This window comes from Planococcus citri, chromosome 3, assembly GCF_950023065.1.
Source record: "Planococcus citri chromosome 3, ihPlaCitr1.1, whole genome shotgun sequence".
In the NCBI taxonomy this organism is placed as follows: domain Eukaryota; kingdom Metazoa; phylum Arthropoda; class Insecta; order Hemiptera; family Pseudococcidae; genus Planococcus; species Planococcus citri.
The window spans coordinates 56,654,116-56,681,608 of NC_088679.1; the positions used below are offsets into that span (position 1 = coordinate 56,654,116).

Here is a 27,493-nt window from a genome sequence, read left to right on the forward strand (position 1 = left end):
CTTTTTTATGACAAATATTCAACACGTAATTTGAAAATCAATACGTCATCATTATCGATTTCAAAAAAAAAAGAAATAAACATACGTATTCAATTCAACTCTAGGAAGAAGACCTTTATAGAAAAAATTGCAAAAAAATTAACACTTGGAGTGTGTTTTGACATTCCCTCATCCTTTTTTTACTATAAGGGAGCTAGTGACGCGTAAATAGCATCGACATTTTCGCTATTATAAAGACTCAATTACGCTGATTTCCAGCCGAATACCAGGGAAAAAAACCAAAAGAAAAATTCGCCATAAAGGTGATGTAAAAAAAAAAAGTAGATGGGACACTTTGGGTCGGCCCTGGAAAGTCTAGGATCCCCAAAGTGACCCCGCCTACTACTTGTAAGGCTGTTGGTGTTATTTTACTAAAAATTATTGTTTCTATTTGTACCTATGCATAATATGTCATATTAAATAAATGTTCAATTTCAAAAATTCTTTTTGAAAGGTCAAATTTCAAAATTAATGTTAAAAAGACCAGTAGCTGGTATGTTACAAGGGAAAGGGGCACCACCAGTAGATTTAAGGCTATCTGAGCGACAAATTTATGGAAAGTATTGTAATATGGGAAGTTTCTCTTCGGCACCAAATTCAATCGTTTTCAACAATGCCTAAAGAAAACGCTCCATAGCAAAACTTGAAGAAAATAAAAAACGCGTAAGTAATCAGATGAATAAATTATTAAGTATCAAGTTTAGTTTATTGTATAATTATTTTTTAAATAAGGTAGGTATGTCTGTAAGATTATTAAAGTGTAGACTCCCATTAACTTCATCGAATCTGAATATTCAATTGACCCATTGGCTGGTACAATGCTTTAATTATGCTTAAAGTGTTGGCTACCCTGCACCCTTCAGCAGCACGGTTCTGCTTATTTTAAATCGCTTCGGAAATGTAGCACTTTCGGAATCTTTAATGCTAATACAAAAACTCCGTACAATTTCCTGATTGAAGGAAACCATGATCGTGGAAAAGGACCAAACAGCACTGTCAGCATGCTGGACCATTACTTAAAAGAAGTTGTACCTCAAAAAAGTAATTTGATTCTATTTTTCAGACAACTGCATCGCTCAAAATAAAAACAATACTAAGTATGGTAGATTATCTACAACATCAAATCACACTAAATTTGGACCAATGAATTTGAATTTAATGTCTTAATGACAGGACATACAAAATTTGCACTAGATGGTATGTTTGAGTCGCTGGAAAATGAGCTAAGTATTCAAGAACAAACGTTGACTGCTACGATTACTTCGTACGTACTTTTGGTGTGAAATTCCACTACCAGTGGCCAAAACAGAGTCGTAAAGGACACGGAATTCCAATTCAAAAAACAGGATGAATACTTCACCGCTTTCAATAAGCCATTAAAACTTGAAAAGTAACTTTTCAAATCATCTTCTATTATACCAGAAATTAAATTTGAAATTCTAATTTTTCTCATGAATTTGTTCACTGGAATTACTTGTTTTCATCACTTTGTATTTAAAAAAAATTGCATTTTATGCCATCAATTCGTTTAAGTGACATAAAAAAATTCAGTGTTCGACATCAGAACAGCCCTTCAGGCGTCAACTCCTCTCCTGAGTCAATCATCGTGAAGAGTTTAAGCCTAGAAAGACAGTGGTATCTATTTAAAATGGTTAGAGCTTTGTGTTTGGATCCGAGAAAGATTCAGTAGCCCCTGAACCTTCTTAAGTACTAAAAAAAAAAAACCCAACAGCCGAAGATGAAGAGGAAGAGGAAGAAACAAAGGGCAACGTAGAAACATCTAAGATTTTGAACTTTCTCGAAATGTAACTTTATATTTTAAACGAAAAAAAATTGTTTTTTTGCAATTTTTTTTTCATTGTCTCTTCTCACGTTTTTAGCATTTGTGAGCCAAATATAGCACCTCGGGACTTGGGGGGAGGGGTTAAATTATTTTTGATGTCCGAGGACCAAAAATCGGTCAAAAAGTGAAAAACGATTTTTAGGTCAAATTGGTCAGTTTTGTCTCGGAATGCCACATTTATAAAGAATTAATATCATATCATCAAAAAAATTGTTTTTCAATTTTTAATGAAAAATTTAAAATTTGAAACCCAGTAGAAAAGTGATGATAAGGTAGAAGACCAAAAATTTCCCCTCTGTCTTTGGAGGTTCCCCACAAGCACAACCAATTTTTTGAATCCCTGTTCCACTTTTCCAACAAAAAAAAAATTCAAACTGCACAGCGTGTTACTCAAACATGGCAAAAAATCACAACTTTCAAAAAAACGAATCCACTTAAGGATTCCTGGCTTAGCCTTCTGAATGTCTAGCGGGCTGAAAATTTTTGTCTACGAGAATGTAATACATGAAAATTCAATACAGTGAGGTACTGAGGTACCTATGCTGTTTGAAAACCTGCATGTATGGAAGGGAAGGGAAGAGCTGTGACAGAACACGTGGAAACCAGGTTCATCAATATTTTTGCTTCAAAAATTACTCGTTCGAGCATCATTAAAATCCGTTTAATTGACACTGTAAAAATAATTAACCCTTATATAATTTTTACTCCTTCCAAAATAATCCCGTCAGATATCTAATTTCTGGGCTGTAAAAAAAATCCAGCTCGTGTTTTTTTCCAACCGTTACCCCGGTTAAATAAAAATTTTCGCATTATCTTGGTTTAATTAATGCGTTGACGAGATTGGAAATTCTTTTGGGAATAGAGAGAGAACAGTCGAAATGTTATAACTAACTGTAAAATGAACTAACTCCGTTGACATTGCATGATAAATGGAATTTTCGGAAATTCATACAGAAGGGTGCGTTATATCGTTTAAACCGCCATCGTCTGATAATACACCCCGAAACCTATTACCCATTGTTTGGATAAGTATGTAAAGTATGATTTAGATAGTATACGTACGTATATTCCCAGTAACGTAAATATACAGTACCTACTCGTATTTGCAAAATAAATAATTATACGGTGATTTTCGCATACGTTATGGGGCGGATATGGGAACTACATATTTCATCTGTTTGGATATAATCTAATACATGGTTTACGGCGGATAGGTGTTTAATGCTCACAAGTACCTACCTAGTTATTTGTGAGTCGTCAAAATATTAATGATAAAAGTCACCTACCAATGGAAAAGAACAGTTACAATAACCGTTTTTTTTTCATCGGTAGCTTGTTTTTTGATGAACGCGCGCCCGCAATTACCAATTACCATTTTGTAAAATATTAATTAAAACAAACGAAAAATAATTTTAGCACTTTGCAGCTGTCTGATGCATCTTCAGAGGGCACCTATATGAGCAATTGCTACACCGGAGATTTATACCATTGAGCTCGTTACAATTGCGTAGCGTGAAAAGCGTATTAAAATACTCTTAATTGCTTAGATCTAATCTACGATGGATTTGTTTGTGTACGTTATGGTAGCTGTAAAAATATACAGTACGATAAAAACGACCGAGAGGCGACGCTGGGCACTGATGAGACGAGCGTTTCGCGTCTCTCGTACTCGTATCTGCAATAATTAGACACCGCCGTGTCACCTGCTCGCTCTTATTACACTATACCAACAACTGACCATATGGAATAGAAAAACCCTGACAGAGTTAATGGGGAGGATGTGTCGGATGGCATAATGGGAAAATAGCGTGTGACATTTCGTCCTATACGATACGATACGATAGCAGGACGACTCTCACTGTATGTGCGAAACGTCCACGTAGGTACTATAATTCGTGCATGCTTTGACGCTTTGATACCCTCTTATCGATAAGTTTCGATTCTAATTAGTAAATACCACACCGAACCGTCAATAGTAACCCCCATTGTACTCTACATACGTAAAACAAACAGTAGGCGCGGTGGCGGGATTTTCATCAAAAAATTCGCCATACGGTCAAGACCTCCTGCTTGTGGACATGAATCTAAATCTAGCCCGACAGCAATCTGTACTCCTGTATTGGTAATTTTACGAGTACGCTGTTGTGGTTTTACTGATAAAATCATTCAATTAAACATATACCTACTGTAATTTTAAGGTTTTATTGCGCGTACGTGATGGGTTCGAGGGGTGGGCAATTTACTTCTACAATATTAGACTATACGCACGACAAATGACCAAAAGAGGGCTGAAAGTTTTGATTTGAACATTAAAGAATGATAGTTTGATAATTTTGTGAGATTTTTTTCATTGAAAATTTTTTTTTTGAAGATAGTCTTGTTAGATTAAATAAAATTGTAGCAATTTCGAATCTCTGAGGTGGCATCGGAGAATAATTTTCATCTCTTATATGATCCAACCAACAGGTAGGGGAACTGGAGTTTGAAATTCAACAGGGAAAATTTTCCCGATTAAAGAATTTTTCTGACTAAAAATTGAAGCAAATATTTCAGTTACATTTGAAGTACGAAGATCTTGGGACAAGCTGATAGAAAAGATTGAAGGTCCTCAAAATTTTAATTTAAAAAAAAAAAAAAAAACATTTGAAGAGTGATATTCCAAAACTCGCTTTGTCCATTTTCACAACTTTTCAGGAAAGAGGAAAAACAGTTTCCCTTTAAACGGGTAAATTGGCTTTTTAGGCGAGTTTAGCACTTTATTTGGGTGGATTTATGATGTAGGAGTGTAGGTATACACTTCATCCACTAAATACTGCTGAAAAAAATTTCAATAAAAATCGATAAAGCGCGTTTTGGAAGATTATTTTTTTTAACATTTTTAGTGAATTGGCTATTTAGGTGAGTTTGATACCTCATTTTGGTAGGTTGATGATGTAGGAATGTGAGTTACTACTTCATCTACCAGGTACTGCTGAAAAACGCACTTCGATAAAAATGGACAAAGCGAGTTTTGGAATATCACTCTTCATTTATTTTTACATTTTGTAATGTACCTAGTACCTACATATTAACTTTTTTTGACCACGTAACGAAATTACTCTGCTGCAGTATTACAGGAAAAAATTATCTAGTAGGCTGGAATTTTGATTTGTATAGACAGGTATGGGTATAAGATGTTGGAAAAGGTCGTATTTTTGGACTGTCGCAGAGACGCAATAGAGGGATGGAGCCTAAAAACCCCCAATATTTGAAATGGCTCATGCGATAATTTTTCTCACAGGTTAATGACGAGAATTCCTCTCATTTCGAAAATGATATGCCCATTTTAGCTGGTCAGTTGAACATTGGGATGCTACCAGGTGCTCTTCAAGTGCGATTTTCAGTTAAATGTGTAGCAGAAAAAGTGCGAGAAAATGGCTCACATCACAATCTTTGGAAATTTTGAAAAAGGGCCATGTGACCTGCCAAAATGGCTACAAGTTTCAGGAAAAATTCGAATGAATTTTCAGTATAAAATTGGGTCATCATTTCCAGGATTTTTGAAAACATGTCATGAGACCTATCAAAATACGTTGAAATTTCTCAAGAATTCCAAATATAAATATTTCAATGAAAAAATTTTTTTTTAAGCATTTCAGAAGAATTTCAAACTCAAAATTGAGTCAAGATTGTTGGGAATTTTAGAAAAATGATCGCGGGATCAATCAAAATGGGTTAAAATTATTCGTAGTTTCCAAATATTTCAATGAAGATGTTTTCTGAGCAATTCAGAAGAATTTCAAACTCGACATGGAGTCATGATTTTCGGAGTTTTTGAAAAATGATCGTGCCACGTATCAAAATGGGTTAAAATTTCACGATAATTTCAAATATGTCAACGAAAACATATTCTGAACATTTTTGGAGAATTTTCTGCCCAAAATTGGGTCATAATTTTCTGGATTTTTGAAAAAGTGTCATGCCTTTTATAGGGCTCATTACCTAAAATTGTATTAGATTTTGTCACTAAACATTACGATAAAAATGATTTTTCTTTGATCATTTAAAAAGTAGGTACTTTAAGCCCAAGATTGAATTATTACGAATTTTGAAATTATCGAAAAAATGTCACGTCACGTGTCAAAATGGGTTAAAATTTTGCGAGAATTTCAAATATTTCAATGAAAATATTTTTCAGGCATTCGTAAAGGATTTTTAGCTCAAAATTGATTTATGATTCTCGGGATTCTTGAAAAAATGTCACGAAATGGTGGGGCCAAACTTTTTGGAGAAAATCAGCAATTTAATATGGGGTTATTGAAAAAAAAATTCTAAAGAGAATAATGCGTTTAAATTTTGAAAGAAAATCAAAAATTTCTACATCTACACTTTTTGAGTAAATTTTAATAATTTTGAGCATGAAATTGAGTCAATTTTTCGGCTGTATTAAAGTTGAAATAGATAAGTACGATTTATAAAAATCAGCTCTATTTCAAGTTGATTTTTTTTAATGCTCAATTGGGCTTCTTACCAAAATTTCAACTCATTTTCACTGGTAGCACGACAACTTTTGCTAAAACCTCAAAAATTTTGACCCATTCGTGGATTCAAACTTTTCTTGAATCGCTCAAAAACATTATCAACGCAATATTCTAATTTTTCACAGAAGTTTAATCCATTTTGGACAAGTCGCAGAGTACCTACTTTTTCAAAATTTCAAAAATCACTACACAATTTTGGGCTTGGAATTCTTTGAAAATGCTCAAAAACATGTTGATAGGAATTTTTTTTTGGTTTTTGAAATTTCAACTCATTGTGATTTCTTCCTATGACACCTTTTTTAAAATTTCGAAAATTATCACCCAATCATGGGCTTCTACGTAATTCTTCAAAAAAGCTTTAAAAATATTTTCACTGAACTTTGTAGCACATTTTGAAGAGTTGCGTGACATTTTTTCAAAATCCATAAAATCACTACCTACCCAATTTTGGGCTCAAAATTATTTTAAAATGCTCAAAAACATTTTGATGAGGTTTTCTTTTTTGAAATTTTAACTCATTCTTATTGATTATATGACACATTTTTTAAAATTTCGAAAATTATCACCCAATCATAGGCTTTAAATTCTTTTAAAAAGCTTCAAAAACATATTCATTGAAATTTTTGGAATTATCGTGAAATTTTAATCTATTTTGAGGGGGTCACAAGACACTTTTTTCAAATATCCAAGATCATTACCTAATCACGGGCTTTAAATTCTTCAAAAATGCTTTAAAAACTTATTCATTGAAATATTCGAGTTTCTCGCTAAATTCTAATCCGTTTTGATAGGTCACAAAGTCACTTTCGAGTAACTACAGCAGTGTTCATTTTTATTCGAAATTGGAGAGAGGGACTTTGAGTCCAGGCAGGATGGCAAAACTGAAAGATGACAGAATATTTTTTTCATGGAAAACAAGCCAAATGAAGTTTGGTATTACCGGTGTATTTTTGAATGTTTTGATGTTTTTCGTAATAGCCAGTCTAAAAGTTTTGTACTCTTGGGATACCTCAACTGTGAAAGCTGTTTAATAATGTTCTTAGATGTCTAATTTTCATTTCTTTTTTTTTCAAAAACTTATCTTTTTTCCACCATATTGCTAAAATTAGCACAGCGCTGATAAGTTTCGTATCCTCTCAGACTCTCACAACCACCTCAAAACTCCATCATACTCGATTCATTCCGCGCAATTAATCATATTAAAAAAAAGGTCATCAAACTAAAACGACAACGAGAAAGGGTGAATGGAAATGCTATTACGAATTCGTCGAACCCTTTCGCTCCAAAAGGACAAATCGTAGCAGATAAATATAAAATTCAACGTGTATCCAACATTCCTACTTAACGCCGGGCCGCGCCGCCGACTACTTTGAAAATTCAGTTAAAACAAGCCCGAGTGCGACTAGAAAATTACACGGAACTCATCAACGATAAAAATTCCTTCTGTCGACGCGCAAGAAGAACATATCAACATCAGAATATTTAATCAGCGCTTTAAAACGTAAAATTTATAAGAGTGTCGGTGATTAATTGGTACACGTAAAGGGTTGAAAATATAAAACGAAACGAAAAGACAAAACGAATGAACAATAGGGTTCTCAATGAGGAATGTTTTTGACGGCATGTGCCCACTTAAAAAACTTTAGTCTCTTACAAAGGTACACGTCGCATCGAATTAAGAGTTTTAAACGTTTGCGACGTCCTTCTTCATCTCCCAGTATTAGGTACCTAACTAACGTGTCTGCAGAGTTTTTGAAAATTACGTCACTTGGAAAATAGTATACACCTATCTGTGTTATACTCATAGTTGGATTAAGGTAATTTGCTTAATTTTTCTCCCCTTCCGATCCTTCGCCACAACAGGTACGATTAATTTTTCAGACTCGTCGGCATAGTAATTAAAATGTCACTTTACGAGACGTTTTTTCATCCTAATACGGTGAAAGTAACCAGACTCACACGTGTACTTGAAACTCCCCTTTGCGATTTTTCTTACTTTATAATTCATCCCGGTACAGTACCATCCTCTCTTATTATTTGGTAAATCCACCATACGCAAACACCTGCTACACACCTTGGTATTGTTACCGAAAAGGTATACAAGGTACCCATTAAATTTGTAACTGCTCGATCACGTATTAAATCCTAGACATACACTAAACCAGATTTACAACCTTTGTATTTGTACGTACATATACGTATAGTAATACTCACTTCACACCAAAGCACAAAATTAATTTCCATTTCATCTCCACATCCCATGTACCTACTACACGAGTTGAAAGCAACGTGCTCAGGTTAATTAGATATCTAAACATTGTAAACCAACGTGAAAAAATATCCTAATACTCGTATCATCTTCATCGTCTCCTCCTTCCCTCCCTCGGGAAAAAAAACTAACCACTACAGCAGTAGCTTTCTAAAAAGAAAAAAAATTAGAAGGGAGTTTAATTGCGTTGAACCGAGATTCGTAAATTTAATCAACGAACTTGCTTAAGGACGTTTCCAGCCATAGAGTCGTATTATACGCCACTAAGAACTCTTATACTTACTATATACTCTTTTTTTTTTGCCTTTTTTTATACCCTATCTGTGTAGCAGCGTCTCAATTCCTTTTTTTATTCGACATTTTAATACGAGAGAAAAAAAATCAAATTATACGGCAAAAAGGCGTGGAATTAAGTTAAATTTTATAAACGAAATTCATTTCATTAGTAGGATATTACTACGAAATTAAGAACCAAAGAAAAAAGTATAACTTACAACCTAAAGTAATTTTCTTATCTACATCCATAAACTGGGTTCAGTCTTTGTTAAACTTATCAGACGTTTTAACGAATAAATTAGGATTAATTGTTAATTTCTTCTTGCCGTTGCTTTTTTTCCGCCACTTTCAAAGCTCTCATTATGCCTTCAGTTTTTTTTTGTCTCTTTTCACTTAAGCCTTTTCCAATTTCTTATAGTGGAACGGTTAATTCGATTTTACAGTTTGGGGCCTCTTAAGCGAATATCAGTTCCATTAACAGATCTAACTACCGTTCCATTCCTATTCTATAGCTTTGATATGAATGCATTTTTGAAAAAATGCAGCGAGGTTTTCTTTGATGTGAAAAGCTCCCAAGTTAGTGAGAATATTTTGAATTTAAAATCTGTCAAATAGGCCAATTTTTGATTCGAGTTTCAAGCAATTCCTGCAGAGATAGGCGATTTTTGATTTTTTTTTTCAATTTGAGATTTTATTTGAGAAAAATACACTTTTGATAAAAGTTGACTTTTGCTTACATTCGTGTGACACATGAAATAGTATGTTTTTGATATCGCTGAACACGAATATAGCCATAGTTTTTTGAATTGACTTCACCCATGGCCCCCAAAACCTCCCCCAATAGGTGAAAGTTCAAAAAAAATTGTTGGGACCGTGGATGGGGTCCAATCAAAAATCTGACGTCATATTCGTGTTCAGCGTCACCAAAAACATACAATTCGATATATCACATGCCCCAGATTTTCTTTCGAAATTTTCGCCCAAAATTGGGGGTGGGGGTACTCCCCCTCCATTAAGAAATCCAATCTCGAAACTTGAATATTTCGAAAAAGCATCAAAAGGTACATCTATGGAAATTTTTTCAAATAAGATTTTAAATGGTAGCTTCCACTTACAGCGCCATTTTGAAATTTGAACTTGCAATTTGAAAGTTCAACTTTCAACTTTTGAAAATTTCAAAATGCTTAAAATATTCTAAGTGCAATGCCCTTTCGAACAGTGAAATCAGTTTCAAAAATTTTTCTTACATGCTGATAGCTTGTGACATATCAAAATCGGTGAAAATTTGACAAGAAAATATTTTTTGAAAATTGTTGAAAATACGTTTTAAAAATTTTGAAAATTCTTGTAAATATTTTTTAAAAATTCTCAGCGCAAAATTGAATCACGAGTTTCAGGAATTTTGAAAAAATGTGACAACACTCTCAAAATAGATTAAAATTTTACGAGGAATTTGAATATGTATTTCCATCAAAACGTATTCTGAACACTTCAAAATAATTTTTAATCCAAAATTGACTCAATTTTTCAAAGTGCAAATGTACAATGCGATGCTATGCATCGAAGTAATAAGTTTCTTAAAGAGGAAATCCAGATTAATAACCTAATCAAGTACAATATTTGTAATCCCTCTTGAAAATTTCAAATGTCAGGAGGGCAAAAATTTTGATCCAATTTTGAGCTCAAAATTTTTCAACATAGGTATCTCTTAAAAAAACATTTTTGCAACAATATTTAAATTTTTCCCGAAATTCTCACTTATTTGGTGAGTCGCAGGATACGTTCTCAAAAATGTACATAAATCACCAAAAGTATCAATTTTTGAAAAAAAAACAGGTAATTTTAATCAATTTTTTCAAACAAAAACAGAGAAGAATTTGGAAAGATTGCGATCACACATCTTATAATCGAAATCAAAAATCCAAGAAATTGATTTTGAGAAGAAAAAAAAGTGTCGAATAAATTACAATTTAAAACATGACCAATGAAATGAATCGATTTTTTGGAATTCGATTAATCGATTGACTATTTTGCGATTTCCGAACCAGAATTTTATTTTTGAAGCTAGAAATAATTTTTCATTTCGAACATGATCGATTATTTGGGATCGAAAATCGGACATGAATCAATTTTTGGGAGTCTGGCTAAAGTCCTGATGAAAAACAAATCTAAAAATATACCCATATTTTGACGAAAAAATACTGTGAGATCCTTGTTTTAAAATCATCAAAAAAAAAAACTTCCAATGGTTAGTATTTTAAAACCATTGTCTGGATTAACCAAGATTTCTTCAATGTAGAAAAATTCCCAAAAAAGATGACAAAAATGTCAAAACCTCAATATTCTCTTCGAAAAGTTACAATTCGAAGGGATCATTCGAGCGATATGAAAAAGCCTTGATTCAATGAATTCTAATGTACGAGTATCTCTCTCTCTCTCTCCACCTACCCAATACAACGATACAATGGTTGGGTTTTCGCTTAATTAAAATGTCTGGATGAAATTGCGGTAAAAGCATCGATACACCGATGACAGTTCTGGGATTAAAACTTGACATACGCAAGAGGTAAGCTGAGGTACGTTACCCACGCAAGCATGCTGCAGCTTTATAATACACACGATTATTTTCACAACGGAGAAAGGGATGCAGAATTCAATCAATTAACTTTCTTCTTGTTTGGTGTTTGTTGAGGGTGGAAAAAGCAGTAATTAGAAATTCGTTCAGGTGCAAAATACGTTATCAAATAGTGTCGACGGTTTTAGCGTACGAGTAATAGGTACCTATATACACGCGTGTATAGTTTTAATTTAATTCATGCTTCGAATGAAACGAATCCAATGGCTGGAATATGTTGCCTCACGGGCAGTTAAAGACGCGCAATTCGTTCGCCTTTTGAAAATTAAATACGAGATAGGCGTTTGAGGCGTTTGAGGTGTTTGCTTTTTGGCATATAGGTAAGGTAAGTATGCTTTTGAAGAAATTATGTGTGTGTGTGGGTGGTGGTGAAAGAAGGATTTCGAAGGGAAGACCAGGAGAAGTATGTGGAATCTATTCCTTTTAGATTTGTGAGAGAGCATTCGAAGTACTATTTCTCAATTTGAGTTGAAACCTATGAACGTTGTAATAAAAATTCCACTTCTTCTCTGCTCAATTATGTAGCTAAAAAAATACATATTTTTTCATCAAAATGATTTCATTCCTTTTTAATCCTCGAGCTTTCAAAATATCTTGCTCATCGTCTGCTTCTTTACCCAAAATGTAATTGCCTTTTGGCAGAACAATCTCGAAAGAATCACAAATCACAACGAGCCAGCGAATCAGCAATTTCATCCATCACTGATACAGTACACAATTCATCATTACAAAGTTCATTACTCGTCACGTATTAATCAAACGAGCCAGAATCGATTTAATGAAAAGCGCCGAAACAATGATAAACTAATTACATTCGCTATGTTTTGAGTGAGGAGTCTTAGCAGAATACGCGTGCTGGCGACAAACGACCGCGCGTTTTCTTAACTTCTTAACCTCAGCTAGAGGGTCCTTATCAAATTAGAGGCTTTACCGTCGCCTTATTTGTCATTTGATTAATATGTATGCTAATCACGGGGTAATCGCAACTTCGTGTAAAAAGGGTTACATTCCTTGGCAAACGTGGCGGAGATCTGCGTTTGACGATAACGAGTCCGCATCGGTCTCCTTTACACTCTTGTACACCAACTATGCCGCAGAATAAACAACTATTTTCTCGAATTTAACGTTCGGCTTAATTTTATCATCGTCGTGGTATTATTATTGTCGATATATACGTACACTCACTAAATATACCGAACACAAAACCCAACCACGTACCTACTCGTACTCTGCCCGTAGTCTTCGGAGGACCGAGCAGGAGGTAATTTATTATAGAAAATTTCTCAGCTCGAATTACTCGACAAGGCGCCGCCGTAAGGTTTCCTGGCGTATACGTATAATTAAAGGATAAGATTGTTTGTTTAATTTGCATTTGCCAACTTGATACGCCAATATACGTTCTACATTTTCAAGCGTAACGTGGGTAGGTAGGTACATTTGTATTGGCAATCTACAGTGGGTTTAAGCATAGATGCCACGCGAGTATGGATTGAATCAGCAATGACATAACTTTAAAAAATTCAAGTGGTTCACTTACTTACCAAATTGATGTTTGAAATTAATTTTCACTCGATAAAAAAAGTAATGTCATCTCCGGAAATGTATGGCAGAAGTTAGCAGTAATTCTGTCTAACATCCAGGCGGATCCTACATAGTTGACAGACTATAAGGGCCGAATATTAGAATATAGGTTTGTTGGCATATTCGATTAGGTCATTGTTCAAAAGAATATTTGTAAAAGTTAAGTCGTATTTCGCCTGAGCTTAAAGGAATAAAATTTTTAGATGAAATTATATTGTTATGTTTATGGATGATTATTCACGTTTTGCTCATGCATATATACTTTGAAAGATAAAACTCAAGTTGATATTGCCTTTCATTTATTTTTGAAAGATAATATGCACTGAGAAAAATGTAAAGTATAAATTACAATAAATTTTTAGTAAATGTGCTCTAGTTTTGGCATTATAGCCGAAATTACTACAACTATAGTAAATGAAATACCTACTATAATTATGATAAAAAAATATTATAATATTATAGTAAATATTACTATAATTATTATAGTATTTCATTTACTAAAGTTATAGTAATTTCTACCATAATGCCAATACTGGAGCACGTTTACTATAATTATGATAATTTGTATTATACCTACAAATTTTTCTCAGTTTGAAAATGTTGATCGGAGATAAGTTTACTGTACATATTTTGAGAATAGATAATGCAAATGAATATAAAACTGCTGAACTTAAGAAATTAATTGTAGAAAATGATATTACACCACAGTATTTGGAGACTTATAGGCCAATTAGAGCACTTCTATTGATGCTAAAATGCCCCTAATATTGTGCTTTATTTGTGTATAATAATAGATTATCTCACAGTGGTATAAATTTTTTAACCCCACCCATATGGAATGTTGACGAAAATAAAACCAAAATTGAAATATGTATTTGAGGAGGTTTGGTGGTTTAGTATTTGTGTGTGATCCAAAAAGGAAAACTAAACTTGATGAAAGATGTAAACGTGGTTTTTTAATTGGTTGTACCACAACAGGATATAAACTATTTCAACCTGAGACTGGAGAATTTATTTTTTCAAAACATGTTGTTTTTATTGAGAATAAAGTTTTAGGAGATTTCTATATTTGGGATGAAAATGAATGTAAATTTGTTGATAAGAAGAAATTGAAAGTGGAGCAAATTCAAACAGTAGGTAATAAATCCAGTTAAGTACATAGATTCCTCATTTTTTAAAAATTGTAAAAAGGGTCCTCCCTTTTGAAATGTTGATAGTGTTGCCAAATATTTTTTCATGTAAGTATTTGTTGTGAAAATAGCATTTAAAGATAGCACGATTAAGTATAAGAAACATGATACTCAAAATTTGAATGTGTTTCTGTTCTCTTATTTTAGGTTTTTGGTCAATTTTCAATATCCCTCTTTCGTGAGACTAAAAGAGGTGTTCAATAGTTTGAATTGAAGTAGGTATTGAAGATTTGAAATTATTACTCAGGCTGGAGCTCTGAAAACAAAGGAAAGGATCAAAGATTTGTTAAGATTCTTGCATAAAAAAGGAGTAGTATGAATCTTTGCGCAGGTAATTGTGACATGGCCAGGATATCCAGAAGCTCGAGCAGATGTTGCCAACCGGTGGGAGGAGAGCCCAAGTCCACTTCCAGGGCCAGTTTTACCTTCACCGCGAAGTAAATTACATTGTTCACAGATGTCAGCCGCACTGTTTCATGCAGGAGCACCATATACTGTTCCTGTATGAAGAGCAACATTTGGAGGTGGGACTCCACTGGCTCAAGAAAGCTTAGAGAAAACCCAATGCAAAGACATTGAAACAAAAGAACATCCGGTATTTTATACTTAGAAATTTCTTGTAATAGGTACTAATAAAATACAAGTACCACCAACTGAACTGCCCATTTTTTGAAATTCGGTGATAAAATATGGAAATACTCTACACAACACAAGAACTGATTCCAAATACTCGGAAAAAAGCACAATTTGTTTTGTGATGGCCTCACAGAGGTAATCGAGGCCATCAGATGCGTATATAAGGAGAGCGAAGAACAGTGCAAAACATTCACGTCATTGGAACTGCTCCAAGACCTGTGGGAGGAAGAAAGGGAGAAGGCAGAAAAAGTAAGCGCATTTTGTGATTAAGTGCATAATATTTATGCTTAATTAATATGAAATTGATTTTAATTAAAAATATATTTATGATAAATAGGCTAAATATTGATTTTAGTTTTGAAAAAACTTATAAAATATTTTTAAACTTTTATTTTATTTGTATTAAATTTTATGTGAGGTTAGGTAAGTATAAATTTTAAAAAAATGTATTAAATGCTTTGGAGAACATCACTATACACTTACATGCCTTATAATGTAGTTCAACTCAAACTGCAGTATAACAAAGGTATTACATCGTTATCATCTGGGTGTCTGTAGACAGCAGCACTTGATTTTCATCTCAGTTGTGTCACTAGGCACAATTTGTAACTAAATAGTTGTATTTGTAGGTATGAGTTTTAGGCTGTGAATATTATTATTATGCATCGTCGTGTTTTATTGTTTGTTATAAATTTTAAAACGAATTAAGTGTATCAATAAAGACTTCCATTAATTCAATCAAACCTAAAATTAATTTAGTACTGTTTTCGTCTGGTCTGCGTTTATTTGAGCGCCTGTGCTGTTGAAATGGCAAAAGTTGATTCAAATATTACAACTTTATGTGCATGCTGTCATCAACAAACAAAGCAAGGCCATCTAGAAGCAGAGTCAACTTCCCCAAAGCGTTCTAGACAAGCAAATTAAAGCTCCGCTCCTGCTCCTGGTAAAATTAACACTGATAAATTTGATCCTGATGTTGAATCATTGGACGACTACATTAATCGTCTTGAAATGCATTTCTGCATGCATAATGTTCCTGATTCAGCTAAACAGGCAGAAATTTTATTAACCCATCTCCCTCCAAAAGTGTTTCAACTGCTGAAATCCTTACTAAGTATCACCAATTGCACTGGAGTGTAGTCTAGCTCTAGCACGAAAGTAATCCGAGTTGTGATGTTAATCCGATTCAATCCAGAGTTACCTAAAGAATTTAAATTTGATAACTTTGATGATGGTGTTGATTTTATTACCTACTTTTATTGTAAAAAACTAGAACACATGTCAATTATTCATGCTACATTTCGAATATTATCAATAACCATACGTTTCGGCACATATAATTCTATTCCTTTTAATACTTTTATTGTTGATAGCGTTGTCACTCACCAGGATGGCTTTTCTCAGAAATTTTGACATACTCGTAATTCTGTTACTAATTCAGTCATCAGACTATTTGAACCTGAATTGTGATCCTGTTCTGTTTCCAAGAAATAATACCTATCCATACAATTTCTCAATATTCATGGAAATTGTACATGCCCGGAAGCTCAAGTTCGGGATACAGTACAGGCGCATCATCTGAAAACTCGTTCAATTACTCAAACAAGGAAAACCAGCTACCCATTGACAGACCATCGTTTCGGTTTCAGCCGTTTGGTTCCTCTGCCATCAATAGGAAACGAATCGTAAAAAATCTGATTGATTTCAACACCAAAATGGAACCACGTGCGACTGCGATCCCCGATGGATATATATCCGAATAGTAGCATGTGCATGTCACATTGTGTTTCTCACAACATGAAAATCCACACATATGATAATTGCAACCTTGGAAAACATCAGAGTAGTAGGTATTGTACATGTACAGCTGAATGATGACACATTTGTTATTATTAAACTGATGCTATCCGTTTTTTCATCTTGGTATTCCTAGGACAAAAGTTAATTGTAAATGACAAACAAAAGGGTATGTACTGTCTAATTTTCAGTGAAACTGGGAAACTGGACAATGTTATTCCAGTCATTTCAGCTAAAATGATATATAAAAAAACGTGTCTTTCCAGAAGACGAGTTGAGTGCTGGTATTTATGATTTTGTAGTAACACCACTTGTCAATAAAATGTGAACAAGACTGATGTAAAACGAACACTTTTTCATTTTATTTTAGATATTATACATATTAGGTAGGTAGTCACTTTTTTAATGTAAATTTTGAAGATAATTTTGGTAGAAATAATGTATGTACATATTTTTTATTAAAAATTATTTTAAAAATCCATCTTGACAACACCAAGTATTTTTTCATACAGGTAACCTTTGTTTATAGTAAACTCTGGTAATTATTCAATTTTCTAAACTTAGTTTTTGTTATTTCAAATTCACTTGAAAAATTCCTCCAACCCAATAATCATTTCAAGCTTGCTTTGCTCTTTCAGCCCACATGAGTGCAGATTATTACATTTAAGGAGCAGTGGATTCACAGTGCTTCCCAGGTTTAGGGAAAAATGACCTAGTCTCAATTGAGATCCTGTGTCAATCTATGCTATTGCCATCAAAATCCAACACCACTTTTATGGTTCTACTGAGCAGTGGGAAATTTACAAATCGCTTATTTTTAGGTAAATTTGTATTTTTAAAATTTTTTCAAACAAATATTTCACATGAATTAAGCCAAAACACCTGAAGATAGATATCATTTCTGAAACTGAGAAAATATTTTGGAACGCAGTGGTGGAAATTTCATGGTCATTATTGCTAAATTTAGAAAATCAAAAAACTTTCACGTTTTTGGCTATTTTTCTTGATTTTTTGAAATTAGCAATAATGATTAGAAAATTAGCACCAATGTGTTCTGAAATATTTTCCCAGTTACAGGAATTACTTATTTCAATATTTTGGCACAATAAATGCGAAATATTTGCGTAGGAAAATTTTCAAAAGACACAAATTTACCTAAAAATAAGCGATATGCACATTTTCAACAATTCAGTATAGAACCCCAAAAGTGGTCTTGGATTTTGACAACCATGGCATAGATCGACGCCGAATCTTGAATACTTTCATTTGAGACTGTGCCATTTTTCCAAAACAAGTTGTGTAAGGGCTCTGAAATTTGGCTTATTGGCAGTACATTTTTGAGCACATGTTTAATTTATCTCTTATTTGGTAAGTTTATAATATAAAAGTATGAGAATACTGTCTCATGAAAATGAGCAACTTGAGGGGTGAGTGATGACAATTGGCAGGAAAAGTTTCCGATAGCTTAAAAATAGTTGAACGCCGTTGTATCAGTCACATTGTGTACTTACGAGTACATGATATTATTATGCATTCAAATATTTATTTTTTTTCAAAACTTGTTGCCCTACAAACTGACCAAAGGGTGAAGTATTAAAATACCCTCATGTTGTAATTACAAATCTGTAGGCCTATACAAGTACATCTACATACATACCTACAAATCCCAACTGAATTTGTCAACTCGATACAGGAGGATTATCTACTATTAGAATATCGTTCGAATGCATTGTAATGATGAGATGACAATAATATGTTATGTACATTGTCAATTGTTAATACATTTTTAACCATATAGGTACAATTACACTGCATTATATACATAATGATTAGGTATACGAATCCAATACAGTTACCACTACTTGTACCTAAGAGAGTTTTTTATTCAACAAAAGGTAAGTAATTCTTTTATTACACGACTTTTTTTACCACCAGGTACCTAGGTTGAAAAAAAAAAGGTATCAGGTAACTCGAATATGTAATTCAGACGATAAAAAGTCTTAATTCTGTATACTTTTATAAACGTATCGAAGAGGTTTTTGTGAAGCGCGAAAGGGAGGGTTAGTTTTGGAAGAAGAGTTGAGTTATACACAGAACTTTAAAAAGCAGGTGTATCTGTGTGTTGCATTTGTAACCCTAATTTCTATACGTAGTATAATGCTACGTAACCCAACTATATAATAGTAGCAATATAAATAACAATGAAAATAAGCCGATATTTGGTCCACTGTTACAATATCACGCAGTACAGTTCGGTAATATATAGAAAATAATCCAACTTATTGTGCAGGATCGAGTTTTGTTGAAAAGAAAAAAATATATACGACTGTTCCGGGTTTCGTTAGAGCTGTGTAAGTCTTTATAGGCTACCTACGTATTTGTATAATCGACGAAGCGCCCCCTTGAAAATGCACCAGTCGTTTAAAGGTTATTATCAAGATAAATAGCCCGGATCTAAAGGGCATATATCTCGGTTCTGTCTCAATTTGAATATATTATTATTTGTGATTTGTGTTTTCATAGTTAATTTTTTTATTTCGCTGCCCGAGTCGAGAGAGAAGGTATCACCGAGTGCAAAATGATCGAGAATTAAAAGGCTCTTCTCGGTTGATAAATATAGTGGCACCTTTGCTATAGCTCTAACTACCCTTATAGGAACACCTGTAACCTATGAATTTATTTTCTAAAGAACTCATATTGTACTTCACTTTCTTGCTTTTTGAAAAATAGATTCGCTAAAGAGAACCTTGGATGTCTCCCTCTCTGTACTTTACCTTCGGTAGGTACATCGGTTTGTATATATTTTCAATAAAAAGGGTCGAAAATTATACGACCAAGTGTTGGGATTATTGCGTTGCGTGGCCTGAAGGGTGCAACCAAGACATATGTGATATTTGGTCGTTTAACAGGTGGATTTTTTACCCTAATTTGAAAACATTTTATTTACTTTGGCCATGCGAGGGCGGGCATATATGGTACGGTATGGTTAGCTTTTTTTTTCCTCGCTTGCACTCGATTCGCCTAATTTATATATTTTTAAATCGTTCGTGTATTCCTCTCACACACTAACAAGTTAACTCGCCGTGTATCGAAATATGTTAATTCGACTGATAAAAATAATAAAACCTAGGGCGTTTATTTTTTTAACAGAATGAACTGTGTGTGAGGACGAGGAGACCCGAGAAGGGAAATTTCTTGCGAAAGGGTTGAAAAACCTATATTTACGCGTAAGGGAGAAAGAATCTTTAACGAAAGGATTACGAACGTTTATAAAGAATTACCAAGTTACCAAACAGAAGTGTACTTGACAACTTAAGCTTAATTAAAATAAAGATTAAAAAACGAACTGGTATCTTCATTAGAAGTTAACTTTTTTTCTTCATCTTTCTCTCTTTCTCGCACTGTTCGCATTTCTTTCACGAGTTATTTGTTTCTTATTAATTCGGCGAGTTAACCCGGCCGTAACGTATTTAATCCAAGTTGAAACTTACCGATTCTAATTTCCTCTTTTTTCCGCAGTCATTCGCCAAGTTTAAGAAAAGGGATGCTCTTTTTCGAGCCAGAATTTGGTTGCAGGGCGATCTAGTGTTTTTAACATATTATCAACTCTTTTTTTTACTTTTTATTCGTCGAAGCAACCCTAAGTTTTTTTTTGTTTTTTTGTTTCGAGTTATTCAAACGAAACCGTGGCGATATTAACGTCTTAACAGTTCGTGGCTTTTTTTCCCGAATTAACTGCTTGAAAAATGACGATACCAGGAAAACTGAAACTAGCAGATGAGAAAAAACAAGACAGTTGGAAACATGTTTTTTTTTTCAAATTTGAAAATGAAAATTAGTCTCATTTTCCACGAGTAGATGATCAAAATTTGGCCAAATTGAGGTAGAAAGTTCAAATTCGGCGATGGCGTCATTTTTCCGAATTCTGAATTAATTGGTTTGACTGAGAAAAATGCCATAAGAAACGGTGAAAATATAATTCAATATAACATATCGTAAATGCGGATATAAGTAGGTATGATTGCAGCCCTGTCCTCCACATAGCCTAGAGTGCTTTCCATCTTATTAGACCCCTAAAAACATATTTCAGAGGAAAGAATTTTAAGGGGAAAAATGAAGAGATATAAAAAGGTTTCCTAAATATGTGCTTTTTGCGAGTGGGGGTTACACAGGTCCAGGTTCAGGTTCACTAAAATGCAACTGACGAGCCATAATTTTGAAACAACTGATCATAAGTTAGTGTTGCCAACATTTGTATGTATTAAACAGATGAAACCCTCTCGAGCTTAATAGCTTCATTTGTTCCCCTCCAGGTGACTTTTTCCTTATACTTATTGATGAGCCACCCTCTTAGTATAGTTTAAAAATACCTATACATCTGAAAAATTATATTTACTATTATATGAAAAATCATATTCTTTATAAAAAACATTGGCAGAAGCAGCGTTGAATAAATAAATAAATAAATAAATATAATTCGGAAACATACGTTCCCTCCACTGAAAAAAAAAATAAATAAAATAAAAGTTACCAAAATTATTAATTTAGTTTGCGACTTCTGTTCTTCTTTGAGGGCATATGGGACCTGCTAGTTTAATGGGTGAATTTTTGGAGCGGAAGTCATTTTTGTGGTTACACTGGGAAATGATGTGGACCATAAGATGTGCCATTAGTGACATTAAGAACTGCTGACACTGTAATTTTATAGTCATCAGATATATTAATACCCATCCGTAAAACACAGCTTTGGGTTCGTTTATAATCTGGATCATCTAAGACCGATACATATTGATTTGTTTGATTTAATGCTTCAGAAAGCTTGCCATTATATGTTGTCTTGATAATTATGTAAACATTGGTTAAATTTGTGACCAGCAGGTCCACATAACCACAATGTCCTTTTACAGAAACTTCTGGATAATAACGAATGCCCTGGAACAGAAATGCTGATCTTAGCATATCATTCAGATTTGTCTTCTTGGAATTGAAGTTTGGATAAAAAGGCATGACGAGCCTAGAAAGTTTATTTAATGCACCAGTCATCTCTTGAAGATGATATGCGTGATTATCGGCTGTTAAGGATTGCAAGTGTTGGAAGAATTTGGATTGGAGTATGAGCTCTTCGTCGCTGTTGGCCTGTATTTTATAATTCTTCAATAATCCTATTATATCATCACGGATTTCCAAGTTTGGTATGGTCACATTCAAAAAGGTACGATTCTGCCAAGTTATCTTGAAGTATCCAAGGTCTAGTAACAAATTAAAAAATATTTTTCTGGCTTGCCCTGTAAAATCAGCTTTCAAACTGTTTGTTTCCAAAACCTCTTTTAAAAGTTCAATGTGTGCAAAGTTTACATACTCCAGATTTTCAATTGTTATATTTTGGTTTTCAATAAGATCGAATATTTTCAATCGTACGTCTATTATCCTCAATGTTTTCCAAAATTGACTTATTATACCGCAAGTTTGCATATTCCAAAACGGTTTGATTTCTTCCTTTGTAAAAAACTCGAATATTGAAACTGGGGTATAAATCTGCACATTATTGACTAAATAGGCATCATAATACTTTTGGACTTGATCTCTTACGGTGGAGTTGAGTTTAAATGGTGATATGCTGAATAAACGATCCAGCTCTTCTGAAGTGAAACCATAATATTTCCAGACATTTTTCTCGTTGTCTCTGGCGAAGCGATGTTTTTCTACAGGAAAATTCTCAGACATTCCGGCGCTCGAAAAAGACATCACCCCAGTGAGCACAGCAACTCTCAGTTTACCTTGTTTTTTTAGAGCATTACTAAGCATATCTACAAAAGGACTGAAAATTGTCTTGAGATCTTCATTCATAATATTTCTTCCTAATAAATAGCGTTGCATCATCGCATCATATTCGTCAATCAATACGATAACTTTTTGTTTAAAGTGGATGTATAAAAACTCTATTAATCGTTTAAGACCGGTTACAACTAGGTCTTGACTAAGTTGACTCACTTGTGATAGTAGTGTCCATGCTTCAATGATTTTTTTGTAAGCGTAGTCCAGATTTTTACTATTCACCAAGTACGCATGTTGAAGGAAAGCCTGGTGAATTCTTAGTCGGCAAATTTCAATTACATCTGTATGATTTTGAATGTGACTCGTTGCTCTGAAATCCATATAAATAACAGGATATCTCCCAAAATGTTTGCGCATGAAATCTCTGTCATCAGCAATGTTAAATCCGCCAAAATGATACTTCTGGTTGAAAAATTCATAATTCGGTGTGTTGGTAACATTTTCTAAATCTACTGCAATTGGCAAACCATCTGCATTCACTTCTATTTCAGCGAATTTTCTCATCATATTCATATTGGTGGTTTTTCCAAATCGCTTAGGACAAGTAATAATCCAAGTTTTTCCTAGTGTAGAATCGTCTAAAATTTCTTTCAATAGATCCGATTTGTCAACAAAGTATTTTCTCTTCGCCATGTGTTCAAAATCTCCGTGTGTTTTTTGCATACATCCAAGAGATTGAAATGACCCATATTGGATTTTAAAGAGCATGAATACTAGCACAATGGTCACTGAGGCAGTGGTGTTCATTTTGGTTATACCTAAAAACATAAGTTGCATCCACATTTTTATTACATTAACACAACACACAGCTTAGTGAAAATATTTTGCATATCTATCAAATAAAATGTCGAAATACCAAGATATACCGTATAAGTATAATAAATAAAAAATAAAACTAGTTCAACGAAAAATTTATCAGGACCTTTTTATCAGATATTTTATGGGATGTTGAAAATGTGAAAAAATTCATATCATAAAACTGGAATCTCTTTTAAATTAAATTTTAATATGTTACCTATCATGTCTTTGAGTGTATTTATTTAGAAGAAGAGGGAATCAAAAATGCAATGGTGCAGTGAATATTACATTTGGTATCATGAGTAGGTAATCCTATTGGCAAAAATACATACATTTAAAAAAACGCTCCAAGAAAAATTACATTCCAAAAAAATAATAATTAAAAAAAAAATGTATCAACCCGCGTTTGATTTTGAAATAGTATAGCCAAATTCCATGTAAGTATAAAATTTGATAGGTATTTTGAAAATATTTGGGTACTTGAATCAGAAAATGTAGATTCATTATTTACCAAACTGAAGGTTAGACATCGACTCAAGGGCCACCTGTCCAACGGATTGTTTCAGAATGATTGTAATGATCTCGTACCTAATGTAAAAATCTAGAATTTTAGATATTAGGTGATTTATGACGTAAATATGGAATCCTTAAAGTGTAAAAAAATGAATACCAACCTTTTACTCGAATAATAAAATAAGAATCGAAGAATAACTGAAAACTAAATGAAAAATGAAAAATCCATTACTAAGTACATCACATCAACCACGTATTCAAGTCTCAAATACTTCATTACTGAGAATTACTAAAGTGATAGCAGTCTGTTTGTGCTGAAAATCAATTAATCAAGTTACTTATCCCTATCAGTTATCTCATTACGATCAGATTTTTTAGTAGAAATGAGATGCAATCGTTATAAACGATCATATTTGACATTAAAACGTTTATCCCTACCAGGGTTGTTGCGGATCACGGAAATTTGATCCGATTGATCCGAATCACGGATCAAAGATCTCCTGGGAAATTGTGATCCGGATCACGAATCACGAATCACTCCAGAAAAAAATGATCTGGATCAAATTTCACGGATCATTTTTCGGATCATTTCAAGAAAATTGTACTATGAGGTACTAAATTGGTTTTTTCAACTAAAGATTGAACAAAAACGTGAAAAAACGAAATAGTCTCCATTTTATTTTCAAAAAATGGCAATAACACATTAAGTATACAGGGGTGGGAAAAAGTCAGCCTCAGCTTGAAAATTTGCAGAAATTGAAAAATGAAATTTTCACATTTCAAAAACTAATGACATTATTATGTCGATTGAAAATTTAATTCTCTACAATTTTAGTCATGTGTAATTTTTTCGTAGGACGCTTCCTTTCGCCTCCAGATCTACTTTTATGAAACACAGTTTGCAAATTTTTCAAAAAATAATTTCAAAAAGTTTTACTTAGTTTTTTATTGTCAAAAAATCAAAAACTAAGCATACTAGCGAAAAACCAATGACATTAAGTCGATAGTACTTACGTCAATATCCAACAAATTGAGTTCAACTTCATTAATTTTTAATAAAATCGGATTTTCAAAGCAAAAACATGTAGCAATACAGTACTCGTACATATTACTGGTAAAAAAAATGATTCGTGAAAAAATGATCTGCGGAAAATTTTGAATCGGATCATAGATCACGAATCGTTGTGATATAATGATCGGGATCACGGATCACGATTCCTACTGCTGAAAATTATCCGGATCACGAATACAGATCACTCAAAATGATCCGGATCACAACGACTTTGATCCCTATCTATCTCGACAAAATTTCATTTCTTCGCTATCTAAAATGAAATATGTGTAGTATGTACTTGAATAATTGATAAATAGGTACCTAAATCAAATTGTGAACGATGGAAACATTTAGAACGTTATCGTTTTTCAATTAATCTGTATACTACAGATAAGTATCTAGCCTATTTTTCCTGGATGAAAAGTTCAGGCACTGCATTATGATCCAAAATCAGGGGATATACTTAGTTGTCTTAATTGGGTACTTCCTTACTTGCCTTTTATACTGAAATCAGAAGAAAATCAATTTATACGAGTACCTATCTACTTATTCATTATGAAGTCTCCAGCGCATTTTCATTTTTCTCAAGAAACTTCGAAGAGTTGTACCTAAAGTAGCAGGAAATAAAATTTAGTACCTATACACAACCTTTTACAGTGCAAATTATTACCCATTTGCTGGAATATCAACGTTTTAAAATGAATAAAAATCACTCAAAAATGGTTATTATTTAGCTACACAATTTCATCCAGATTACAGTTGTTCTTTTAATTAAATGTTCGATCGTTCGTAATTTTTTGGAAATGATCAATGATCTGAAAAATTGATCAGAAAATTCATCGGAACCAAAATAACAGAAAAAACATCTTGCGCAGTAGGCAAGATTAACCGACTTTGCTCTGTTATACAGGAAAATAAACAAATTTACAGAAATTTACGGATTTACCGAAATTTACCAATTTACCAATTTACCAAAATTTACCAATTTACCAAAATTTACCAATTTACCAAAATTTACCGATTTACCCAAATTTACCAATTTACCCAAATTTACCAATTTAACAAAATTTACCAATTTAACAAAATTTACCAAAGATTTAACAATTTACCAAAATTTACCAATTTACCAAAATTCACGAACTTACCAAAAATTACCCCAGCAATTTACCAACATTAACCTCAGTAATTTACCAGACATCACCCACTAATTTACCAATTTTACCGAAATTTACCAATTTACCCAAATTTACCAAAATTTACCAATTTACCAAAAATAACCCCAGCAATTTACCAACATTTACCTCAGTAATTTACCAGACATTACCCATTAATTTAACAATTTTCCAATTTTCCAAAAATTACCCCAGCAATTTACCAACATTTACCTCATTAATTTACCAGACATTACCCCACTAATTTACCAATTTTTTATTACCCAAATAATTTACTTCCAAAGGTTGACACAGATTCAACAAAATAAATTACCCCACTAATTCAACAATACTAAAAATTACCACAGCAATTTACTAAAATTTACCAATTTACCAAGAATTACCCCAGTAATTTACCAAAATTTTCAACCAGCTTTATTGAAAAACTGAAAATTACCCCAGCAATTTACGAAAATTTACCAATTGGAATACAAACTTATCAAAAATTACGCCATTAATTTACCAAAACAAAAATTACCCAAGCAATTTACCAAAATTTTCGACCAACTTTAATTACGAGCAATTCACCAAAAATAACTAATCATTTTATTTAATAAAAATTAATATTAATTCACCAAAAAAAAAAAATTATCAAAAGTTACTGGCTATTTACCAAAAACTTAATGTTTTTTGTTGAAACAAAAATTACACTAGAAATTTTTGAAAAATTTTGATTTTTTGTGGCAAAAAAATTTTGGACGAATAAAATTAACAAAAAATAACAAAAAAATCGACAAAAAAATTTCGCCTCTTGACTCGCGCGGGATTCGAACACCCGACCTCCGGCGCACCAATCTGCAACCCACACACCCTAACCACCCCGTCTGTTTGTTGGGGGTGAGCCGTTTGCGAGATATAAGGGTTTACACAAATTTCAGCTTATCCATAACGTTGAAACACACTTAAACGTTCATATCTCGTAAACGGCTGAATCGATTTCGACCAAATTAAAAATTTCTCTAGTTCAGTATCAAAGCAATATTTTGCCATCATCAGTTTCGACTTAAAGTTCGGAGCTTTTGAGTTCAGCGTGACACAAATTTATACATAAATTGATATACCTATATATAAATAAATATATAAATATATATATAAACTTATCTCGTTTGGCGCCATAGGTCTTATCGTGATCAGCACACTTCAATTCGTCAAGAAAACTCACCCCCATCCAAATCCTCAACCATCATGACAAATACAATACCTCACTTTTCCGTTTCACGGCAAAGTCGGTAAAAGAGCAACTTGAAACTATCACCCAAACTGTTTACTTTAACTTGGAAAGCCTCGTTAAAAAAT

At 33.2% G+C, this 27,493-nt stretch overlaps 1 protein-coding gene across 1 annotated transcript; it reads right to left on the reverse strand.

Moving 5' to 3' along the window:
• Window positions 1-20,127: 20,127 nt before the first annotated feature.
• Window positions 20,128-24,250, reverse strand: LOC135841125 (uncharacterized). The gene is made up of 2 exons (XM_065357940.1): window positions 24,094-24,250; window positions 20,128-23,379 (listed from the first exon to the last, which is right to left on the reverse strand). Exon 2 carries the CDS (start codon window positions 23,366-23,368, stop codon window positions 21,419-21,421), a length of 1,950 nt encoding a protein of 649 aa, XP_065214012.1. The 5' UTR covers window positions 23,369-23,379; window positions 24,094-24,250; the 3' UTR covers window positions 20,128-21,418.
• Window positions 24,251-27,493: the final 3,243 nt, after the last annotated feature.